This window comes from Anser brachyrhynchus (assembly GCF_964034855.1).
Source record: "Anser brachyrhynchus genome assembly, chromosome: 17".
NCBI classification, from domain to species: Eukaryota; Metazoa; Chordata; class Aves; order Anseriformes; family Anatidae; genus Anser; species Anser brachyrhynchus.
This window is the reverse complement of record NC_137710.1, coordinates 2,032,528-2,057,817: the sequence shown is the minus strand read 5'-3', so window position 1 is coordinate 2,057,817 and position 25,290 is coordinate 2,032,528. Positions and strand designations below refer to the sequence as shown.

Genomic DNA, 25,290 nt, shown 5'->3' with positions numbered 1-25,290 from the left:
CAATCCCCTGTTGATATTATAGACTATTAAAACTTACTGTGCACATAGTACTATTTTAAATCCCAAAGATGTTGATGCCTGAACATGTTGCTATGAGGTAACAAATTACCACGCATTAACTGCTTCTGTGTCCAGACAACCATTTCACAATGAACATAAGCAGATTCTTACTCTTTTTCACTGAGGACTAAAATTACTTCTGGTTACTGTAGAATTGCCAGGTATCATTAACTGCTAACTAGGTGTCCTAAAATATAAGCTAGACCAGAAAAATCATTAATACTGACAGAAGAAAGCTTTAATCCTTTTAAATTTCTAACAGCTTCCTTGCAAGTGAAATTTCCTTTTCTACAACTAACACGCACTTGTCCATGTAGCCATTCAGAAGGCAGCTTCAGGTTTTGAAGCATTCCATAATTTTTCCTAAGAGAGGCTGGATTTAAAAACAGACTGTACTCAGTATTCTGAACTGGCCTTCTTCCAAAGGAGAAGTATTTTCATATTTTATTTTCAATTAGAAATTCTCACCTTCAGTTAAGACCAATTTCAATAAATTATTGATTTCTGCTTCTCCAGGATACAGGATATTTAAACCAGAGCTAAAAGAAAAAACAAAAGTAGTATCATTTAACATACATAAGAATGAACAAGATCTCAACGGACTTGTGAAAATAGCATCACGGAATCCCAGCTCAGTATCTGATGTACCATTTAGAATTACTAGGCAATAGCTTCTTCCAGCTTAGAAAGAAATGAAGTGTCATGAAATAAGCACCCGCCTTCTCTCAGAAATTCTGGTAATCAACTATGTTTTATTGTTAATTTAGGTCCAAAAGCTTCTCTAAGAGCTAATTGCTTCCCTCTGAGAAATTCCACATTAATAACTTGTATATATGACAGCACAAACATTTCTCAATAAATAGACACGTCAGAAAAAAATGGATGCTGGCTTAGAGAGTGAGTCAAACAACTCTGGTGATGGGACAAGAGAACAACAGAAAATACAACAGCCAGTAATCAGGAACTCACTACTGTTTAAGTTTTATATAAGGAGCCAATCTTTAAGTATAAGTTTTCATCTAAACTAAGCAGAAAATCCTAGAACTAGCAACTCAGGAATGGCACAGCTATGTTTGAATACTCTTTGTGGAGATGTTTTACCCCTCTCACTTGTGATGAACTTCATCCTTTCTACATGAATTACCGCATCAAGGTAGAAAAGTCACAGTAACTTATCTGGAGTACTTCGCAGCAGTCTGAAGTGTTGAAACTATTATGCAGGCTTTTTTCCTTCTACAATTTCCCCCTGTCCCCACACCCTTTTAAAAGTATTTCTTTTATAGAGAAGAAAACTGGTATGCTTTTCAGCTTCGTACTGAGAGTAAAGATTATTGCAGCTCCCCACCCTCTGGCTCATGCTGACCAACTTGTGATTCAAACACCAGGAAAAGTTATCATACACTGCAAACTAAGTATGAGGTTTTTATTGGTATCTTAATTCCACAGTCAGAAGACAAGAGGAAGACAGATATTACCTACTCCCTCACTTCTGATTCTGTATAATTAAGTCTTTGGAATATACGGAATTAAACAACAAAAATGCAGCTGCTGTCCATAAAGTTGATGCAATACACTTCCCCCACCCAAGAAGGGAGAACCTAAAAAAAAGCTACATAATGATACCAAAGATGTGCTATTATTATTCTTCACTCATTCACATAGTTGCATAAAGCCACAGAAATTTGGGATGTCATGATTCATACCCCCCAAAAAAAAAAAATATCAAAAACCAAAAAACCTCAAGCAGGTTGATTTTCAGAAGATTTAGTTCTCAACCTCTGGACAGCTTCCCACTTGAAAGCAGATTATATTCGTGCTTGGGACATTTGAAACAGCATTCCCTGCCCTTGAGTTTTTCATTATCACATTTTTGTGATATACAATCACAATTTTTACTGGTTTTCAATAAGCATTGAAGAAAAGCATTCTAAAGATATTCAATAAAAAGCAACAAATTAAAAGAAGTATGTCAATAAAGTAGTTACTGTTATTTGACTGTCATCATGGCAAACATACTGCATTTGCCTTCTTCCACAAATATAGACTGAAATAATTTTAATCACACTAAATTAATCTAAATTGTATTATATAAAAATGTAACCGCTGAATACAACTTGAAAGTTTATCTGTTGTAACATTATTTGACAAAAAATATTTACCTAATAGCTAGGCAAACCTCCTTCTGAATTTCAGAGCAAATCTGGTCCCTCGGTGCCATCAACAACTGCCAAAGTAAAAGGCCCGACCTTCTAACAATATCTCTGTTTCTTTCAGTTTGTGGGCTGAAGAAGAATTTAAAAACCACCTAAGAAAAATTAAACACAACAACAGTAAAAACCATGCAAACAACATTCAAGTTCTCATTTTCTGCAGTTTCTCAAACTATTTGCCTAGGTCGCTAAAAATCTCAGTCAGAAATTGCAGTTTGATTCCCAAAATTCAGTACTTTAGCAACCAGACAAGCTATTTTTCTTCTTCCATCTCCTGGCAGAAGAAAGAAATTAAGTAGTAAATACGTAACTTATCTGTATTCCACCTTTAACTGGAAAGGTGGCAGTTATGTTTAAACTAGCACTCTCAAGTGGGTGCATAAGATACTGCAAAGCCTCTGCTAGGTGAATCTACGTTAAATTGGATGCAATTGGATGGAGCTGGGGAGATGTTCTTGTACCTGAAAGACAACAAGGATGCAGCGTATTATACAAGTATCTCCATTCACCATAGCTTTCTCCATAATGTCACAGATACTGCTGAGATGATGTGCTTCAATTGGATGCTGCTTCCCCAAAAAATTTGTTATGGGAAGATTGTTGCTGGCTGCAAGCAGATTGAGTTGGTGGATACACATGGCACCAACATGGTGCAGTAACTGGTTAATAACCTCATTTGTGGTTGTTGCATCCCCTAGAAGAAGAAAAGCAGTTTAAACACTGGCTACAAATAGATTATAGGATTAGAATTTGCTTCTAAAATGCATTATATCATCAACATCTTTAACTTCAGGACTCCCACCCACATTATAAACAAAAGAGAATTACATGCATCATTTTTTAATGTGGTAAAGGTAACAATAATCTGGAAACTTCCAACTTTTTTTAAAAAAGTTTATTAAAGCAATGACCAAGTAACTGTGATCAAGGAACTTTTCAAGGATGAGCTCAATTTTTAATATAAATTCTCAGAAGGTAGTTTCTGTATATTTATTCTATGATAATCACACATTTCACTTCCACTTTACACAAAATGCTGACTTGTATGTTTGCCTCACCTTTGGGCTCTGTAATGATATGGCTAACTCCCAGCCTCTGGCAAACACAATGGAAAGCCTGGTTCCCAGGATTACACCACTGATCGATGTAATCATTAGAGCACGTCCATATCATGTTATTCATAGTATCGTAACAGGCACCTATGGAAAATATTTTGCACAGCAAACTTTAGAACATAAAAAAGACTGAAGTATTTCATAGCAGATATAAATCTAATTATTAAGCTTTAAAAATTCTGTTATTTGTCACAGTAATTTAATAATAATGCATTAGAATGAAAAACATTAATGGAAATCTTTTAAGAAAGGAATGACGTAAATACGCATCCTTTTTGATGTCTCAAGTAAACATACAACCCCATCCTTTCCAGGTAAATACTCCAGTGCTTATTATTTAAAATAAGTATGTAACATATATTATTCCTCCACAAACTTATCACACATTGCCACAAGTGCATAAACTGAAAATAGCTGAGGTCATCAGACACCAGCAACTTTAAGAAAAAGTGTGCATGTGTGGGGGAATTTTACAACTACTATCGACTATTAAGCATCTTACAATTTGTTTGAAAAGCCTTGTGGTTAATACATAACATTTTTACTAAAACTGACAGTTTGCACAGTGCAAGTTTGTCAGTCAGTCATAGGGAAATCAGAAAGAAATACAATGTCTTTCTGGCTACGTTGCATTTAAGTATTTTAAAATATAGAGATAAGATGAGAGAAGAGATAAGACTTTTTTTTTAACCTGCTCAAGATTCTTTTCTGCTACAGTTAACATTTTTCTGGAGATTGTATGCAGCTGAAACTGCAAAGAAAAACACTGGAAATTTCCTCAGGGAATTCTGAACTTTCAAAAATGTAAAGTTTACAAAATTTTACAACAAGCACAAAACCTCACCATCTGCAAAATCTATTACTGTAAATTGAAATCCAACTAGCTTAAGGGTTGGATATGTCTAGTTCCTAAAAACAGATCATCTTCTTACCAAGTCCTGGTACTAGAGCACCACGTCCAAGTGAACTTCCTGCAGCATCAATGAGATCTGCTCGGCTTGTGAACTGCCCGTCCGAGATATTGAACACCAAGCTCGAAGCAAGAACTACACAGAAAAAAGTCTCCAATAAATTTCTGAGAAGTTTATTGCATTTCAGAAAAGCAAGGACTTAAAGCCTGCCACAAATGTATCTGACTTACTTTTTAAAGATGACAAAGCACTCGTTCCTCCAAAGAGCGAACGTGTTGCAGAACTGCCTGATCCACCTGGGGGTGGGACCAACATCACCAAGTATGTTCCACATGTGTATATTGGAGTCTTTCTCAACATTTTCAGTGGCAGCCCACAACTAGTGTTAGCAGCTGAAACGTCAAACAAAAATCAACATGTCTTCATAACCTGAAAAACTTACAATAACAGGCAGCAAACAAGGAAGATTTATATTTGGAGTTTTAAATAAAAAAATATGGAAATTCACATAAGCTGTATTTTGCAGCATTCAGAAGATGAGTGTGGGGGTGGCCTCATAATCCCACATATCGGTGTCAATACCCAGAAGGATACAAACAATTTCACAGGTTATTTAACTAAAGAGAACAACTTAAAAATTAATAAAGGTAACGATCCCTTGTTTGCAAACCAGGAAAATTAGGAGGCTAAAATACAAGTTTAAAGAAAACTGTTTTTAAGACCTATGTGGTGATAAACATATTGAAAGCAGTTTCAGAGCTTCTTCTAGAGTTTTTCTAAACATAAAGAGACAATTTAAGATTCACTACGCACTTACTATTTTAAGTTCTCCTGCTCAACATGAAATGTATAGTCATAACGATCTAGCTCCTGCCACAGCTGATCCACACTTTTCTGAGCACTGACTAAAGAACTGGCCAAGAATAACTGCTGATTCTTCTTCTGCACCACACTAGTTAACTAGCAAAATACAGTCTTCAAATTATCTCTTCAAGCTAACTCTTTGCCAATTTCCCTATAAGAATATATATTTCCTGCTGAGGTATTTTCATTAAAATTAATTATAATTGTTTAAAATTGAAGAAAGTAAGCTCATTTAGTTTCAGATGTGTGCGTGAATGAAAGAGGAAGAAAAGGAACTAAGGATAAACTGAATAAAATCGTAAGATAAATGTTAGAGCTCCAGATCATCCTGAAAGCTAGCACTGTTCATCCATAATTCCCTAATTAACTTGAGTAGTTACCACAGGTCTATAAAAGAACATCCAGACATTCTGCAAATTTTAATCAAAAAAGCAAAACTACCTCTAACAGTCAACTTGCTTATGAAGCAAGAGTTTCATTTTCTAAATTGCAGTCCATTTTTATATATCAATTCAAAGCCCAGTTGTACTTGCATCACAAAGTGCAATTATCAATCTGATCAAGTGTGGCATAAACCCATCTGAATAGGTCACCAAAAAGGAAGCTATGTATACAAGCATTTCCTCCAGTTCTTTGTTCTTAAACTTTTCCCACAATCAGTGACTAATTTAGCAAAGGAACTTGTAATTCAAACATTAACCAAATACTGCATATATATATTTCTAATACTTATCATGGAAAGAAATGCAAGGTTTTTTTTTTTTTAACATGTTGTAAGAGATTAGTAATTACTAGAACTGATTATATGTTAAGAACCAAAATATGAAAAATTACTGAGTCAGTAAAATCTCTTCTGACCTGCTTGGTCCTCTTTCAACGTATTAGAGATGGTAGAGCCAGTGAGAGCAGCTAACGTTGCTGACGGGGAAGCTCTGTACCTAGACAGCCTACTGAGAAGCATCTCATTTATACTCTTTGCGGATTCACCCTCTTTTCTCATTAATATAATGCGTTCTTGTAGAGGATTTGCTATACATATGCCATTTTCTACCTATTAAATAGAGAAAGAAAAAAAATACTTTTAGACATTAAAGCCCGTAGGAGAGCAATTAACAATAAATAAGTGAACAATAAACCAGAACAATATTATCTATTAAGTAGGAATAGGAATATACACTTAAACCTTAGTATCAAATTTCTTGGGGGGAAAAAAGCTATGAAAACTACACAGATGTATATTTATTTCACTGGTGACTTGAAGATTCAGAAGAGTATCTTCCACTTGTTCTGCTCTTGAAGACAGAACTACTTGCCATAGTTTTAAGTTTATTTATGGAACTTTAAAAATATTTAAGTCTCTGTAAGCTTAATATTGTTTCACTGGCAAGTTTTTGTAAAGAGAGGACTTAAATCATTTACTAATCATTTACTAGCCAGGAAGTATATGTGATGATTTTCTTAAACCACATCTCTTAATGAAGAGAAGATCTGATTTGTAGCATTAGATATTTTCCATAAACGTTGTGCTCCCAAAGCCTATCACTTTCAGCTCTATCACCCCACGAAGTACAGAGGCTGTACATCAACTACTGAGTATAAAGTACAGATATTGCTCCCAAAGTACTCCATCAAAGCTAAGGCCCTGTATAATTCTAAATTTCAAAACTAAATGTTTATGAATTGCTCTAAGCTCTTCTCTGTAAATAAATCTTTAGACTGAGGTGCTTCATTGTCAAATTAAAATACAGAAATGTATGCACATGTGTATACATACACATATCTATATACACATGCATATACATATGAGCTGTTGAGAGAAAAGGGTGTTCAAACTACTGATACATTTCTCCAGGCTTATTTTGCATTTGGTTTTACACTAACATCAATGATTGCCATACAACGTAAAACATTACAGGTCGTAAAATGCAGAGTAGACTAAACAATTCTATTTGTAACTCATGGGAACTGACTAGCTTTTAACACAATGAAGCAGATTCACAGTAAACAACTCTTTAAATCTTAGTACACTGAATTACTGTCTCAGCATAAAACTTAATTACTAATTATAATAAAGTATGTTTTACATTACAAGACAATTCATTTTGTGAGTGTGATAGTCGTATGCCCTCTAAAGATAGAGCTGAACAATACACCTTCTGTTCTGTTATTTTGTAAACACATTACAAAGAGCTATTCAAATTACTTATCAATATTCAAACCTATTACGTTTATTTGAAAATACTGATATTTAATTAAGCAGTAGTCACGCTACCAACTTCAGGGTCACAGAAGACAACTAAATTTGCTTACTATAAGTTCAAAAACGTCCATAAAGACCGAGTGGCCTTTTGGTGTTTTTTCGTTGAGGCTTGCAGGAGACCAAATCCAGTAGAAGTATGTACCATCTGAAGAAAGATGCACGGTAGTCATAGTACTGCCAACTGGAAAGTGATTTACTGGCATTGGGATTATTTGACATACCTACAAGACAGAAAGAGCACCTTAATAGTTCTGATTTTGAAGTCTGTTCTTCTGAATATGAGCAGCATACTTAGATACATAAGATCAAATGAAGTTAGTCCACAAGAGGCTTTTTAATGGACATAACATTACATGAATTTGTTTTGAAGAGCTGCTGTGCAACATTTGCCAAATTGATCTATTGCATATAAAACAGCTTGCACACCTAAACATCTGACATGCTTAAAAATAAAAGGATTAGCTCTTTTCACTCAAGTGACTGAAAGCATACTCACAGTACCAAAAGGAAAATGCACATACTAAAAATTTATCTACTTTCTGCAACTTCTCTGAAGCATTACTTGTAACTTTGGAAGAGGATGAGAATCCAAACAGTTTCAGGGAATACACTGGACATGAATATGTAAATCCATCCTTAAAACCAAGACAAGGAAAAACAAAAAAGCAAACTACAAAGTAAAAAACTATCCATTTTTACAAAGGATGACAGTTGGTTGTCTACAAAACCTAATTAAATCAGAAACAAAACCCGAATAACGGCTGTTCAGGAAGAACATGTTTTCAGTTGAAGTCAATTTTTGCTATTGTTTATAATACGATCATACTATACTCTCTCTTACAATACTACCATAACATAATACAGCTAACGTCTATGTGCATAGATGCGTATACATACACACGTGTGCAGAAAGTAGTGTCTATAGTATAACTTACAAGTTCTACAAGGCAATTTTTTAACTGGGGTTTATAAAAGGCAATTTCACAAAGTAAAATGAAGAAACTTCAAGCGCAACACTACTTAAGAGTTAGAAGTGACTGTGATAACTTAAGAATGTTTTCTTACGCTAACTCTGCAATGAACATACTAGCTGTTCCTTTTACCTGAAGGGTATGCTGATCCACAACCTGGAAAAGGGAGTGAGGCTTATTATCAAAAGAGACGGGCCGATGAAGAAGTTTGTTGTTGCCAAAAGCAACCCACCCCGTCTCCAGCTCCTCGTTACGGCAGTACACAAAACCACTGACAAAAAAAGCAGTACATTAAAACTCTTTAAAACTCTGCAGGTTTCTTGTTTGCTCATTCTTCTAAGAAGAATTCACAACCACATTCCTGAACTTTGACTGAACTTAAATTCAAGTCAATTTAGGTCAGCAATTTCCGTTGCAAAGGTTTTAAGTGTAAGAAGTCTCATGACTTCTAAGCAATAAAGAAGCAAGGAGGTACAGTTAGTCAAATCTACACTAATTTATACAGTGAATTACATAATTAGAAAACAAATACTTACAAATCCAGCAATCATACAGCTATACATAAAAATAGTCTATAGTAACTCTCCCTCAGAGAAAAATGAACCAACTTAACACACGTTCAAAAACAGAAATTTGAAATACCAGCTATTCTGCTACTATACTTCTTCACAGAAGACTAGACTACATGGCCTCCAGAGGTCCCTTTAAACCTATATTATTCTATGATTCTAGAGAAAACACTCAAGATGACTTTCAGATAAGACCAAAACATTAAAATAACTCTTAATGAAAACGTGTAACATACTCTAATCTTGATACTCCTAACATTTGAGAAAGGTTTACCAAAATAACAATTTACATTTTTCCACAAACAGACCTGCAGACTAGCAAATATTCAACAATGCTGTCACTTACCGCAAAGTACCATGTAATCCAGATCCCAATTTGCTTATTCCTCTGCCCACCGAATTAGTTGTATAAAGATAGAGCCCATCTGCTGCAAGACAGCGTCCTAAGTCTGCATCTGAATCAGGAAGAAAGAATAGAGCAGAGACCTTTGATATAACACAAAACTAGAAATTCTCCATGGTCATTACACTTCTGCTGTAGCTACAAGAGCTACTGAAAACCAACAGATGTTCAAGACAGGTCAAAACTGACAAGTCAGAACCATTTTTTAAAATATTGAATTTATTATTCAGTGTTCTAAGAGATACCATAACCTAGTCAAAACTTATTCTTTTTTACTGCAGCTTCTTTACCTTTCATTCAACCTTTAAAGTGGTGTGTGGATTGCACACAGCTTGCACATACACTGTAAGGCTAATTTAAATTTCCAAGTGTTGCCAAATAAAAGGAATTAGGTACTAGTCACCCACTTCCCTTCTGAGACAAAAAATGACATTAGTTCATTTGAATCATGAAAAAAAACACAGTGTATCATCTATTTCTGAATTATTTTATTTTCCTGTGTATTATGCTCTCATTTTAGTGTTAAAGACCAGTCTTCTGGTATTGCTGAAATATATAAATTAATATCTTAATGTTATATATAAACAAGATATGTTTATATATATTTAACAGAAGCTTGGGCCATAAGTTTAAACTGGCTCTTCTGCACACTATTCAGAACCGTAAGTACTGTTGGAACCAGACTACCATATCCAACTGTGCATAGAAACACAGGACTAAACAACAGAACTCATGTCGAGTGGAAAATTCCTTTACCTAAATATAAAATAATTTGGGCATTTGCTATTAAAACGCTTTCAGAATGCCCCAAAGGAGCAGAAGATCATTCTCTTCTGGTTTTGCAACAGGTAATGTTCAGAACCCAGAACTAGAAGCAAGATAAAATAGAAGCAAGATTTATGACTACACAAGCTCAGGACAACCGCCGCTGCTCTAACATACTGTTTGCGTGGAAGAAGTAATCTAATCTTGAGCCTTGATCTAATTTCTCGTGCAACACCATGCTTCCCTTACAGCAGCCCCTTCCACCTCTGAACTTTGCTAAATTGAGACAAAATGTATTTCTACCACAGCTCAGTCACTCACAAAGTAGTAATTATTAACAATCAAGAACAGACACACAGGACAAAGCCTTGTAACAGGGCTGTCAACAAACCATTTCAGTCAACCTACTTAAGTTCACATAATCCGAACAGTCATCTATGGGAAGAAAAAATATCTAGTCATTCTCACAGCAAAAAAACTTCAAGATATAGATGTCTTCATTTTAGGCTACGTGCAAATTCAATGAAAACTCAGATTTGTAATTTCCTACAGCTTGCATTAAACTTAATGAGATGTCATCAAAGCTTGACCTAATATTTCAAAAGCTACATGAAGTCTCTTATTTATTGCAAATACAGTAAGCAGGCAAAGCAGAAAAACTGAAAATTAATTCAGGGAAAGAAATACAAAGGAAAACATTAAAAATATCCATACAAGACCGATTCAACGGAAACAAAAGGAAAACAGGGAAAGGTGGGAAAAAAACAATGAACTTGTACTTCTAAAAATAAACATGCTCTGCCAGCGATAGCTATTGAATACAGTGATACTGCACAGGACAAATAAATTGCACTTACTGAAAGACTAATGAGTGGATAATATCCATAAATCAGTTTGACCTCTCTGTAAAATTCCCACTGAAGTCAGAGAGGGTCACTATAGCTACAGCTTTTGAAGGTTTGCTCCAACTTGAGTACTGGACAGTTCAAAAGGGAAGCTGATCTTCAGAAACCAAAAAGTAACACTTTTCTGAACCCTAATAACTTGTATTTGAAAAAAATGATAAGCTACACTAACATAACTAATGTTAACACACCAGACTTAGGATTTACCCTCTTCATTTTAATATAAAACTATAAAAAGGATACTTTTTTCTATCTGATCCCCAAATCAATTTACAAAAAGTCATTTACGTATCTAGCTAGATTAGCTTAATAAGAATGGGTATAACAAGCCAAACAACGTACGTCACTTAGCACGCCTGAAACATCAGGTCCATGTTTTCAAAACTTCAGTTTTGTATATTCACACTATGACAACAAAGTGCCCAAGCCACTGCTGCTCTCCCCCCTCATTATATCTTGGGCTTCGGGACACTCTTGTGATGTCCAGTTCTCCCCCCAGATGGCCTTTTTAAGCCCTTCAGCTTTCAGTTATTTGACACGTACTGTAGTTGCTTTAACGTGACTTCCAGCAGAAAAGAAGAAATCCTTTTCAACTCTAAAGCCTTAGATTTTTTTTTTATTTTTTAAATTATCACCACAAAAAGTATTCTTGTCCTCCTCTGCTGATACTGACAAACATAAAATAATTTACCTTTATTTTCACCGCTGGAACTACTGTTAGCATCCGGTGCAGGTAACATGTCTTCGAAGCCCCAAGACACTATATGCTTTCCTCCAAGCAAACAAGAGGGCGATCCAGGTCCCCCCTCCAAAAGCAACAACCTTAAAGCACAAAAAATAAGTTGCACAGAAAACAGTGATAGCAAAAATTACCTACATCAAAAGTTAAGATGAAGATTTTTAAAAAAAAACTTTAAGTAATTTTTCCTCTGTCAGAGTTCATAAGATGCTTAAAAGAATCATCAATATTTCATTAAAAAAATAGTGGATCCTTTTAGATTTTACTTCCTAATGTTTTCCTTCTGCAACTGAGCAAACTTCAATCTTTCCTAGAGCTTTCAAAAACCCTAAAGCCTTTTAATCACATTTAAAGACATTAATCTGTAAATGCATTTACACATTTTCAGAGCTGGTGCAAAAGTGCTACAATCAGAAAAAGTCACTACAAACCTGTATAATACATCAGCCACAGGCAAGGATCCTAGATCAGTCTGTTTCTGTAATAGATGCACTGTATGAACAAAGGTTTTCAGCGACCCTCTAAAAGGATAAGAAAAACATGAATAAAAGATGTCTATTGAAACAAGACTGAATGCACACAAACAGCATCTACGTAGAATATAATATCCAGCACCATAAAGAGAGAATATCCGAGATATTTCATCAAGATTCTTTTCTAATTTGCATTTCTTTTCTGGATGATTTTCATCCTTTTGTGGAGGAAGTGAAAAGAGGAAGAGGGTAACATAAAGGCAGCGTGCTGGCAAACCGCCCCTCTGAGTCACCCTGTCTTTTTGGAAGAAGATGAAGCCCCATGCAGGTAGGGAGAGCAGCAGCTGTGTCATAAACAATACGTGCAGAAAAAGCAATCTAGGCACATGATAAAAGGCCTCAGGTTTGCATCTACTACAGGCAGCTACTTCCAATATTTCTTGTAGCTGATTAACCGTTTTCGGATCTTCCAACCTAATCTCCGGGTCTTCTTGGGGCTGAGCCAAAAGGATTAGTAAGAGCTGTTGCAGACATACTCAGAGATGGCTTTCTTGAATAAAACTGAAAATACCAAACTAATTAGTTTATTATTGAGAGTCTGATTACTTTGCTTCCAAACACAAAGTTGGAAGCTTTTCCCCTTCTGAAGCGATAGATTTAAGTGTATACAAGGACCAGATATTTCAGAAAACAAAACTAAACCTAAGTAAAAGTCATTTCTGATCCTGCCTAAAAATATGCTGCTTTAAAATTTTACTGTGGTATTTACAAACAGATGGAGTTTGTAACTCTAATTGTAGTGCTTGCTCATTCATAAGACTAATTCTTTTTTTGAGAGGGGGGCGGGGGGGATAACTTATGGAATCTGTATGTTAACATGGAGGAAAACACTGTATTTCTGTAGAAATAAGGAGATACAGAGGTGTTTAAAAATTTGTTCTACAGTTTCTACTTGAAAGATCAACATATTAGGAAGAAGTTACATTTTCTGAAAGAAGTGGTTGGCTTTATTTCCAGGCACAACAGCCTAGCTAAATACAAGGTTCTTGACTGCGTCTTGGATATAATAGACGGTTATGAATTGATTTCTCCAGAAGCATGACTGATGAATTGAAGAGATCCCTACCAAGCACTCTGCTGAACACAGCCTTTTGCTTTCTGCCACACACGGTCGGCCTTGGCTCTTTAACTCTCTAACGGCCATTGTTTCCTCCTGCACCTCCAAGAATGTGTTTTCCCCACTTTTATCTTCAGCCTAATGCTTTCACTGATAAAACTCAGCTTGAAGAAAATGACACTGAATACTTCAAAGCACCTTAATTCATTATTTAAATCAATATTCATCCTGTTCTATTTTTAGTAATATGAAGCACCCAAAACTGCAACTAGGAATCTCAATAATCATCCCATTTTGAAGGCTTTTTCCTTTATAAAAAGTACCCAACACACAACATTCACATTTAAAGGAAAAATGCAGGGCTTTCACAGGTAACAAAACATGTTAGGATGTTACAACTCTGTAAGCAACGCAAGGCAGATTTGCAAGGAAAATACAAGATCATCTTTCATTTGAAAAGCTGCATCTGAAATGTAGGTCTTTTACAGAGTCACCCAGAAAAGAACAGGCCATAGCTTCTCAAAACTGACATCTAGGAGAAGAAGAAAAAAAAAAGATCCTGTTTACCAAATCCAAACTCAACTTATTTATCTGAGCTACATTCAAGTGCTTTGCTTTTCAGATAAGGTAGCTGCCAGTGCTCAAGCGTTTGCTGCATACAGTAGATTTCTTCGACTTCGCTAGAACAACTACAATAGAAATTGTTTTTCATTTGAAGAAACGCTTCTTAAAGTAAATTGTGACAACTCCGGAGAACTTCAACATCTTAAAACAGAGTTAAACTTGACAGAGAAGGATGCAATGTAAGAAACATTAAACATTAAGGCCAAGATTTGCAAAAGGCAACTCGTGACTGCAGACCCACCTTCACATGGTTGAATTTTGTGGTGCTATCTGTTTCCCCAGGCCCCATCCCCTAAAACCAGAAGGATCTAGAAGGACGTCAATAATGTCAATAAACCATTTCAGACAACCTATATTAAAGGCTGTAATGGCCATTTTGTCCTAGATTGCCTAATGCTGTGCTAAACCCATACAGGACACAGGACAGTTCAACCTACAGTAGCTGAATTCCTCACTGGCAACCAAATGAAAAAATGCCTCTGTATGTTTCAGAGGGCAACAGTGAAATCTGAAATGAATTGTACTGCATCTTGGCAGCGATGCTTTCTACTTCTTCATCTAAAGAAAGATGCATAAGCTACAGGACTAATGGGGCAGTGCAAAGGGAAAAGAGAGACAACTTCCCTCCATGATAAGAAACACTTGGAACCATTCCTAGAAGAGATCATTGAAGTAGAAGCAGCAATATGCACAAGAGACATTTCTAATGTAGATCCTTCTGTTTTTACATATGCTAAACACACGCAAAAAATAAATGCTTAGTTTACCAGTTTTACCTTTTCCAAACAAGTATTTAAATATTAGAGAGAAAAACACTAACGTAAACCAAAAATGAACATCAACAGTGCAGTCACATCATTTTTGATTCCTACCTTGAAATATAAACACTTACTATCCACATCAACCACAACTTCATCTCAATCCAGTTTCCTTACCTTGCACAAGCCAAGGCAACTAGGGCGGCAGCAGCATTTTCTTTTTGCTTATACGGAATTTGATGGCCCGAAGCAGAAGTCTCTTCCAGCCAGGAGCACAGCAGAGACTCTATCCCATTGAGACAGTCAGCTGGTTCCTTAGTCAAGCTCAAAGGCTGGCAGTCTCGAAGGCAATTCAATAGCACCTCAGCAGTTATGTTACAGAGGGAAGGGTCTGTTCTACTTTGAGACTGAATGAGGGGAAAGACCAGGAGAAGCCCCATTCGGGAAGTGAAGGGCGCCTGTTCGGGCTGTTGTAACAAGCCTTGACGCTTGAGCAAGGCCAGGGCTTCTTCGTCCCCCGAGCTCTCCCGGTCGTGCTGCTCCTCCAAGGCCAGCTGGCGCTGGGCGTTCCAGAGTCCGCGCAGGGCGTTCAGCCGGTACTCCAGCAGGCGAGCGTAAGCATTGCTCTGGTTCCCACACACGGAGCGTAACCGCTCAGCTAGCTCGGTCGGGTTCTTGGTCTCAAACGTCAGGATCTGGAAGGAGGGAAAACATTGGCATTTAGGCCAGTTCTGTAAGGAAAAAAAAATTAACATCCCTCTAGTATATCTAGACAAGCTGTCCTCTACAAGAGGCCATAGGATTTTTATTTATTTATTTAAAATTAAAAAATTCTGCGCATTAAGAAAAGTTAAATTGGAGAACAAAGAACAGGCGAGTGGTGTGCAGTCTTATCGCTGAGTCGGCGCTGCTGCTGAAGCCGGGGATTGAGGTTTTTAAGCTTTCAAACATGGTGCTAAAACAACAATAATACAGATTTTAAAAGAAAAACACGTGACATATATTAAAAGCTCCAGTGTGACAGGGTTTTGGGACAATTTTGCTAGGAAATTCAAGGACTGAGCGGTGGTGGTAAGTTTAGAACCCCTCTATGAAAAACAGTAGGTGAAGGTATTTTGTAATAGGAATCTGTATGTTCTAGTTCTAGAGCTTTTCAAACCAAAACACCATCTGTTCTGTAAACCAAATTAACAGTCTAGTTACATGCTCTCCCTACCCTGTTTTTTTTCCCTCCCCAATCTGATCATATTGCACTCAGCTATCTTCTTCAAAATATTTCCAGTTGCTGCCATAGTTTAAAAACCCGAAAGCCTCATCATCATTTCAGACAGGAAAAAAAAGGAGGTCTTTTTGGCACTTCTAAGCAGAATTGGAAACAAAGCTGCAACAGAAAATAAGCAAGCGGTGACAGAAAAACATATTTATGGGTTAGTACCCAGCCTGGTACTTGAGGGAACTCACAATTTTGGGTGATTTACAGACAAATTCTCCTTACAGAATACACCAGAGATCAGCAAAGTCACTTTAGCTCTGGCAACCTCAAGGAGAGCAACGAGCTCCACATTTCCTGATACTTTGGATCCAGCGTCCAAAGGGCTCCTGCCTGCATGCCTCGCTGACCTCAGCCACCCCAAACACACTTCTCAGCCCATCTGCACACTCTGAGCCTTTCCTTCCCTCCCCCCGTTTACAAGTTAAGGGAAGGAAAATGTGATAGATGAAGAAGTGCAATGGGTAGCTTCATGCAGTTTTTATTATTATAGGCAGCAGTTATACAGAATATGAAATAGATGTTTGCCTAATTCTACAATTTCGAACAGCTTGATAAAATGCTTCAGGACAAATCACATCTGCCATTTCTACAAACACCCTTGCTAAAGTCAATTAAACAGCTTTTCAGTACAGCCCAAACACTTACCATTGGAGTCATGAAAAGTTCACTTTAAAGTGCAATTCTAAAGTGCAATTCACATAATAATTACATTTGAATAGACGTTAGGATTGAGCTTCTGAAAACTCAATCTCTTTTTATTAATTTCTTCAAAGAGATTAAGAATACTAATCCCTAAATGATATATTATGTATTTAAAATAACTACCTCCTGTTAATTTGTATGTTCTATTGTCTCAAAAATAAGCTTAATTGTTTTCTATTATAGACGCAATTGCATTCTAAAACGGTTTGCATTTGACTTCCTTGAACTGAACTAAGTATGTGACAGGTCCTCAGCTAAGCAGTAACAAGCTGCGGCAGAGGAGGAAAGAACCAACGTTTTCAACTTGAGTGAAACGCTGAAGAAAAGAAGTCTACGGTCCTTAGCTGAACTAATAACAAAGACACCCCAAAAAACAAGTCCTGATGCGCCTGCCTGGCTTTGCCTTTAGATCACAACAAGCACTACAGCTACGGATTGGAAGGGGTCGCCCGTGTCTTGTCCCCTTTCTGTAAGGTAGTGGAACCCCACAATCCATGCCAGGTAATATTGCATAATTTAGGTGGGCACGAGTTTTTTTTTTTTTTTTTGTTTGGTTTTTTAAGTCCCTCTGTATCACTGTATTAATTCATGAACTTTGTGTAACCTCATTTGGACTTTGAGCCAAATCTGTGCCTAGCATGTAATAATAAACGGAGGGTTTAAATATTCAAACACTCAGACGTGTTAGAATTGAGTTGTTTCAGTCAAATTGCAAAGTCAACCAAAGAGAGTTCCAGCTGGAACTCAGAAACGTTTTTCAATTTCCTCTAAGTTACCAATGTTACATTTGATAGGTTCTCTTCAATAAAACAGTAACCAAACTGTTACGGAAAGTTATGCATTTGGGATATTAACCCTGAAATTTTGTCACTTCCTAGCATCCAGCTGAAGGCACACTTATGAGAAGTGGTCACTCTGGGTTCCACTCTCTTATTTCTCAGGTCCCACGGTTTAGCTGAGTCTTCATTGTATTGACTAGAGGTAAATCCTCAGAGACATCCTCAAAAAGAGCTTCAAGACCAAAATTTCCAGTGACTGGCTCCAACCAACAATTTGGGAACTTTCAGGGTTCAGAGGTACACACCAGGGAACCATCCTACTTCTCTCTGGGTATCAAAACACCCCTCCTCCTGACCTGACACTGAGGGAGCTTCAGCTGCTCTGTGCTATCCATACTGCTTCCCTTCGCACAGTCTGAAGGCTTCACAAGGGAACCACGGCCCTTACTGAGGTTTTCTCGGCACACTGACTAGTTTCTCGCATCTTCAGGCAAAGCTCATTATCTTGAAGTCAAAGCAGGTTAAAGTAAAAGTGGAAAAAAAATATTCACAAATTCCAAAGCACACAATGCAACTACCAGTGTTTACAAAAGACAGATGAAGAAAGGAAATAGCATAAATTATTTTAGAATAGATTTTCCAGGATTCATTCAGAGAGGTCTGTCCCTTCCTTTACCCAGCTGATTCACTGCAGCTCTCCCTAGGACGCGGCTCCCAGAGGCTGCCATTCTAAACACTTCTAGCCCCAGGCTGCATCACTAAAGAGGTTTTCTTCTGGCTATGAAACCTGGCGTACTCTGCCAAACCTCCCTTTTACCCACCCCTCCAGCAAAATTAATCCTTCTCCCCCAAATTAGGTTATTCTTTTCCTATCCAGAGATGATCTGAACATTCTCATTGTTAAAAGAGGCAGAGATTCATTTCCCCGTGGATGCACACGGCTGTTACCCAAGCTGTCCTCCCTGATACTCCACTGAACAGCGATTACTCATCCAAAAAGGGGTAAAAGTCCCCTTCCCCGCCTCTTGGGTGCCTCAATACTTACACCTGAGTTCGGGCTCTGGTTTAGGACTGCTTTCCAGCATCCTTTTATTAGTGCTATTTGGGCACCTTGGCTCTGCATTTACCTTTGCAACACCTGGGGAGATCTCAGAAGCAAAGAGAGCCAAACACCAGCACAGCACAAGCAGTCACCCGAACCAGTAAATCAGTCACCTCGCAGCACCGCTCGTTTCTGAGTAACCAGGCTTAAACAGAATCTAAAAGCTTGGAAAGGAGGGAACAAATCACTTCGCTTTGCCATAAAACAAGTTACCCAAGCACCTACATCTCAAAAGGCAGCCTCTAACAGAAATAGCAGCTCAGCAGCAACACCATCGCACTGGCATAAATAAAGGAAAGAACCATACATATGTGCAAAGGAAGAACTCTAAATAAAATGTGAACAGACAGATTATATTCAGAATTGGCAAATGATAGAAGAAAACTCAGAAGATAAATAGCCAAGCTACAAAAATAATGCACATTAACGTGCTAAGGAAATAAGAACCCAAAAAAAGCAAAGATGCTGTTTAGCAGTTAGTACACCGTAGTCATTTAAGAAAGACAAATACAAAGAGAATTGAGGAAAATAAATTTAAAATCTGTCTACCTTAAGTACATTGGTAGAGTTAAAATAGTTCAATTTCTGCTTTTAGAGAAGACAAATTCACATTTTCCATAGGAACAATCAATAATATTAAGCAAACAAAAGAAACTGCACTATAATAGAAATGGAAAGTTTTATAGAATAGCTTCTGGTGAAAAAAAAACCTCAAAACTTTATCACTTACCTCGCAAACATTCAATAACCAAGGCACTAGAATTAGGGGAAGAAATAAAACATTTCTCAAGAGGATCTTTGTCTAAATCTGATTTTGTAAGTAGGGTAAACATCACGTTGATAATTTTTGCAAATAACAACTCTATTCTTCAGTCACTTTGAAAACACAGTGACTACCCTGTGACTGTGACCACCACATTTTGCAACTTTAAGCCTACTTTGTTAGCAAAACTACCTTTGAAAAGTTTTGATTTTGAAAGTCTCAGGCTTAATAGCCTGAAGTCACATGTAGTTAAACACTGCGTTAATAAAAACTTAATTGTCACTACTTTTACAGTATCTTGTCCTTAAATATTATTTCTTTATTCAATATTTAAAATCAATTTTAATAAATATTTTAACAAGAAAATGAGTGATCCAAAAGTTCAACCAGTCTATTCACTGACATCTTCAACATTGAGAAGCAAGAGAGAGATCTAATTCTAGATGACCAGCTATGGGGTGGCTGTCATCTGCCCTGCTGTATCCAATTTTTGTCCCACTTCACCCGGGACAAGACTTTAACCAGAGACTTCTTCCCACTAAACATTTTTTTTTTGTCGGTGCTGTTCCAGAAAGCAGTCAGCGGCACCCACAACTGTTAGGGTGAAGAGCTTCTCTACTGACAGCGAGCACGGGACACGCTACAATTAAGACACTAATCTACACGAAGAGCTTTAGCCTGAGGCTTTATGACCACATTAAGTAAATTTAGAAGTGAGCTGCCACTAAAAGGCAGCTTTTTCCTCCAGCTATGATTCCTGTCCCCTCTTGCTGTCCCTGGTGCTGGCAGTAGCGCTGTGCTTTCACAACCAGCCCCCCTCCCCTACTGTTTTTGTTTTGTTTGATTCTTTTATTTTCTCTTTTTAAGCTAGATTTTTGGCACAGCCCAGTTACCAGGTGCGGAGCGGTAGGCAGAATGGAAAGAAATAGAATGGAAATGGAAGAAGAAAATGCATGGCCAAAGACAGGTGTGAACACTTTTTTTTAAATCAGTCTCATGCTGAATATGCTGCTTTCATTCAGTGTTAATTCTCTTACATACGGAATTGATGAACAATGACGCTGCTCACAAAGGTGTACTTTCTCCTCAAGTTATAAGAGCTTTCACTTGCAATATATCTCTAAAACAGCATTTAGTTCTTTCTCTATGTAATTAAATTGGCTGAACTTTGCACATAAAGAGAGCAACTCTCTAAAAATGGTGGCACATTGACCAATATCATTTACATCCATAATACCCCCCGAGCATTAAATACGCATTATCCCAATCTCACAGAAGGGGGAACAAACCATAGAGAAAGGCAGAAACAACCCCAAAATCATAAGATATCGTTAACAGAGGCATAATAAGAGTTAAGTGCAATACTTCCAACACCATGCTACAGCTATAAGGTCATTACTTGTGCACCACAGCATTAACGTACAGGGAGCACCGCTTGCTTACTTGGCTCTTTTGACCCTACAACTAAAATCACATAGGGAGGACTGAATTCCAAGATTTATAGAATGTTCTATAAAAGAAATACCAGAATCGACAGTTTTAAGATAGCCTGAAAATTGAAATACACATCAAAATGTAAGCTGCTTCCATAAACTACGTTGTATACATACTTTTAGTCCTCCACTTTCTGTTGTTCTGCCAGGTAACAGCATTTCTGCTCACAGCAATTTCTGGAGACACACAGTGGGAAGCTGTCTTACTGAAAAACACTGCCTTGATTTCTTTTAAATCATTTTTCTCAACCCTCTATAGGGCTTGTTTGTTATGACTGTGTGTTTATATTTATATATGCGCAAACACTTTCATCCTGATGTTTTATATACTGAAATTCTGCAGTTTCTTAGGAGCTGCTACATACTTCCATTATGCAGTTAGTGTTGCAATGGAGAACTCCAATGTCACAAAGATGCACTTGCCATTTAAAATCAGAAGTTTCAAGACCATTCTGTTGTTTTTTTTTTTTTTTTTTCTGCTCCAAGGAATTTTAACTGTATCACCTTGCTCAAGGCCTCTATCGATTCATAAGCCTGGATATAGCAGCACAGCTTTTTAACAACTCAGCTAAAAGCATGTACTATTCTCCCTTGTGAAAGCATTAGAAACCTAATTGCTTGCTCTGAAATAAGCACGAAAAACCCGTAGCTTTTTACTGCACACACAATATTGTGCCAGACCATCTTTTTGTACCTGTACAAATTCATTAAACAACCTCGATATCTGAGACGAATTGCAGCATTTGAAGTATTTGAAGGGGATGCCAAAGGCAGGAGCAGGAACGCGACCAGCCTGACAGACACGCCTGGATCAGCGGTTCCCCAGCAAGAGGCCGTAACCCCAAGAAGGGTCACCCACCTTGTAAAAAGCCAATTGTTTATGTTGGCATTAGAGACTTTTAGCTTGACAGAAGTGAAGCTCGGAGATGGAAGTAGGGTCACAACCAGAAAGGTTTGGGAAGCACTGACCTAGATAATTACCCTCTCCTTCAGCAGTCAGGGAAAAGCAACAAAACGTTTCTGCTAATCCACGAGGGAAGCGGGTGAAAGTTTCAAGACTGGCAGACACCTCCAAGACGAAATCATTTTGACCAAAAACACGAGTTGTCACAGGATTGGCATGTTCTGCCCAAATAGCGCTGGACTTCTCGCTACGTGGCTAGCCCAGACCTTACTGGGCAGCAGAAGAAAAACCACCACCTTATTTTTAATTAAATGTAGGTGTGGAAAAATAATCTGTCAACAGCACAGAGAGACAACTGCCCACTGCCCAGCGGCATCTCATATTCTGTCCTACAATAACGGAGATCGATATGAATCAAAATATTAAATGAGGACAGGAATACAGGATCCAGACAGCTACTGGTGCTAGAAATGCACCCCCTACCTCACGTTAGAGCAAACAAAGGAAAACCAGATCTCCAAATGACTATTATTTCTGTTAGGCTGTTACGTAAAACAGAGAGCTTACAAGTTACAGGAGTGGAGTGGCACATAAGGTTGTTCTACTTTACACTGTGCTTAGGTATTAAAATTTGTCTTTTCCCCGCCTACTACCTTGAGGAAAAATATAACTGAACATATTGCTAATTAAGCTGAAAAACTGTTGACGCTGCTCTTCTAAAACTAATGAAGTACTGGACACAAATGGAAGAGCAGAAACAAGTCCTCCTTAAACTGCAGGATGACAACAGTAACGTATGGCAGCCAAATGAAACTGTCTAGAAACAAGTTTATCACCTGGAGGCTATGTAACAGCCTCTATGAACAACCACTGTTCAGTAATGCCCTTCTTATTACATTAGCAAGGGTTAGCATTTATACAATTAACAATTTATATTGCTGGCATTCTTGTAAGACATAGCACATTGACTCTTGCACAATGGCAGATTAAACTACGTGTTTTAAGGGACTGCTACCTTCAGACATACCTCCTGGCCCTGTCCCAAGGGGTACTGGCTCTGCGAAAGACATTTGACTGGGAGGATTCTGAAAGCGGTGCAGATTCCCTCGTGGCACATGAAAGAACGGCTCACCTTCCATTAAGCTGCCCCTCCTGCGCAGGCATCGACATCTGAGGCAGAGACTGGGCAAAATGTCATGGCAACATCTTCAGCTGCTGGCCACATACGGCTGTCTCCAAGAAGCAGAAGACCTTATGCACTTTGAAAGTCATTCCTCTGTACAAAAGGCTTGTATCGCTAACTAATCTAGGTCTCTTCCTAGCAAGAGGGCCTGATCGGGAAACCCTTACCAGAAGTGGTTTCTGACATTACAGAGATCTATCAATGTTAAAAACAAATCAACTTTTTTTTTTTTTTTAAAGCACTCTCTTTCTTTTTGGTAATACATCTTTGCAAATATGCTGACAGTCGGTCTGAAGAGTTGGTATACATGATTTATAGCACATAAAAATTAAAAATAAAAAACAAATGACGCTTGGAATTAAAAGGTACCCCTAGAACAAATTACCTTCACGTGAAAGAATGCTAACACTTTTGGAACCTACTATTAATGGGAAAATTTTATATATGTGTGCATTTATATGTATATATATATATATATAAATATATACACACACTGAGCTAAATAGATATTAGAAGAATCATTTGGGAGTTGAAAGGGGTCTAAATTTTCATAAACCCTTTTTGGTATAATGCCAGTACTGTAACATGTTTTCCCTGCTTTTCATTTCATAAGTAGACAAAACCTTTGAACAGAAGGACAAAGGAAGCACGTGCAAGTACACTGACATTACTCACCAATATGCTCTTTAAAAGGATATTTAAGCAAAACAGACCAGAATGATACTTTCAAAACAAAACAAAGAGTATCCATTTAAATGTAAACCATTTTTAATTAACCACTTCATATAGAAGAGTCAATCAGGGTTCTCACTGCCACTGACAAAGCACAAGAAGTGTATCAAAGAAGTTTACTGATCAAAGCAGCAGCTGCAGCATCTCCTACCCTTGTCCAATAACGCATCCCAAGAGATTTCCATTTGGACCGTTTTCAATTATATTTATTACATTGCAGCTATGAGTAGGAACAGTGCAAATGAGCTGCTCATTGTATTAGTCAATAATATGACCACACTTCAATAAGATGCATGCACCTATTTCCACAAAATGGCTCCTCAAAGCCATTCCAGTTTACCAAGGTAACCCTTCATCTAAAAAGATACACACACAAAAAGAAAAGTTACGAGCAAATTAACTTATATTACTTGAAATTTCAAGTCTTTTTTTTTTTTTAAAAACACCCCCAACCAGCGTCAAAAACTATAAACCACTTTACAAACAAGCCTTGAAAAATAAGTCACTTGTAGCCATCTATTCTTTCAGTGAAAGGAGAGAAAATGCTTCAATATTTTTAAGCCCACAGATCAAAATGAGAACTGTAGCAAAAAGTAATGCTTATTTATTTTAAAGTTTTATGCTGCAAGCATGCGTAACAGGAAAAAAAAAATGCAACAGAAAGGATTCTGTTAATCAATGACACTGGACTGCTGAAACACTCATCATAAAAGTGTCATAAAGGCCGAGGCACAGACCCTCCCCAGCCCTAACAAAAGATTCTTCAGTGCTCAAGTGTTTGTCAAGTTTCATGCTGGAACATATTCCTGGTGTAGACCGTAAGATCTTAAAAGCTAAGGTGTTTTTGTTTGTTTTTAACGGGAATCCTCCTTTATTACCATCTAGCCCTAACAATGCTGTTTTCCTCACACATTTATCAGACTCGATGCTGTAATGGAACGGAATCGAAATACATTCTTGAATAGGAGCTGCGCTGAATGCCAGAGGGGACTCTGATCACAAGGGAGACTCGTTTCCCGTTTGTGCACAGGGATGTCATCCACCTTAAAATCCCGTCCCGCTCATGTGACGCTCGCCAACATCCATTTCACGGGAGCAGCTAGCGCTCCCATCCCAGTCCCCGCTGCCACACGGCGCAGAAAAGAAAACGCGCTCTCAGCAAGAAATATCTTCCCTTCGGTAAGGCAGTTGGAAGTTCTCACAAACGCCGTCGAGGCCGCACGTCACGAGCTGAACAAGGAGGCTGTCGGAGCTGCCAGCCCCTGCACCTGGCCTGGCGCGGGGCTCCCCCTCCGCAACACCCCCGTGTCGGCGGCCAAAGCCTCGTGAAGGGTTTTGAGGCCTAAACGCTCGCGACCAAGCGGAGGCCAGAGATAAAGCTGCCGCTGAACCATCCCCTGGCTCCAGCACGCAGCTCCTCTGACAAAGACCCTGTGTCATTGCAAGCCACCCTGCTGGAGAGGAGGGCGGGGTGAAAGCAGAGAAGGGAGGCACGCAGCGAAAAAAAATGCAGCCTGCGAAACAGAGGCAACCTACAAGCCGTGACATTCAGCCCTTCGCCGTCTCCTCGTCAGATAAAACGGCCGTATGATCTGCCGCCAGCGGTTCTGAGAAA

At 37.9% G+C, this 25,290-nt stretch overlaps 1 protein-coding gene across 3 annotated transcripts in view; it reads right to left on the bottom strand.

The window, feature by feature from the left end:
* Positions 1 to 25,290, bottom strand: part of HECTD4 (HECT domain E3 ubiquitin protein ligase 4) — a 73,423-nt gene that overhangs the window by 47,034 nt on the left and 1,099 nt on the right. For all 3 annotated transcript variants that reach the window (XM_080559358.1, XM_080559357.1, XM_080559359.1), the window contains exons 2-14: positions 14,922 to 15,439; positions 12,204 to 12,293; positions 11,725 to 11,855; positions 9,307 to 9,415; positions 8,524 to 8,662; positions 7,471 to 7,641; positions 6,019 to 6,211; positions 4,527 to 4,688; positions 4,318 to 4,431; positions 3,329 to 3,469; positions 2,732 to 2,964; positions 2,220 to 2,365; positions 529 to 599 (exon numbers count right to left, since the gene is read on the bottom strand). In XM_080559358.1, the coding sequence (XP_080415484.1) occupies positions 529 to 599; positions 2,220 to 2,365; positions 2,732 to 2,964; positions 3,329 to 3,469; positions 4,318 to 4,431; positions 4,527 to 4,688; positions 6,019 to 6,211; positions 7,471 to 7,641; positions 8,524 to 8,662; positions 9,307 to 9,415; positions 11,725 to 11,855; positions 12,204 to 12,293; positions 14,922 to 15,439 (2,218 nt within the window). The remainder of the gene's footprint in view (positions 1 to 528; positions 600 to 2,219; positions 2,366 to 2,731; positions 2,965 to 3,328; positions 3,470 to 4,317; positions 4,432 to 4,526; positions 4,689 to 6,018; positions 6,212 to 7,470; positions 7,642 to 8,523; positions 8,663 to 9,306; positions 9,416 to 11,724; positions 11,856 to 12,203; positions 12,294 to 14,921; positions 15,440 to 25,290) is intronic.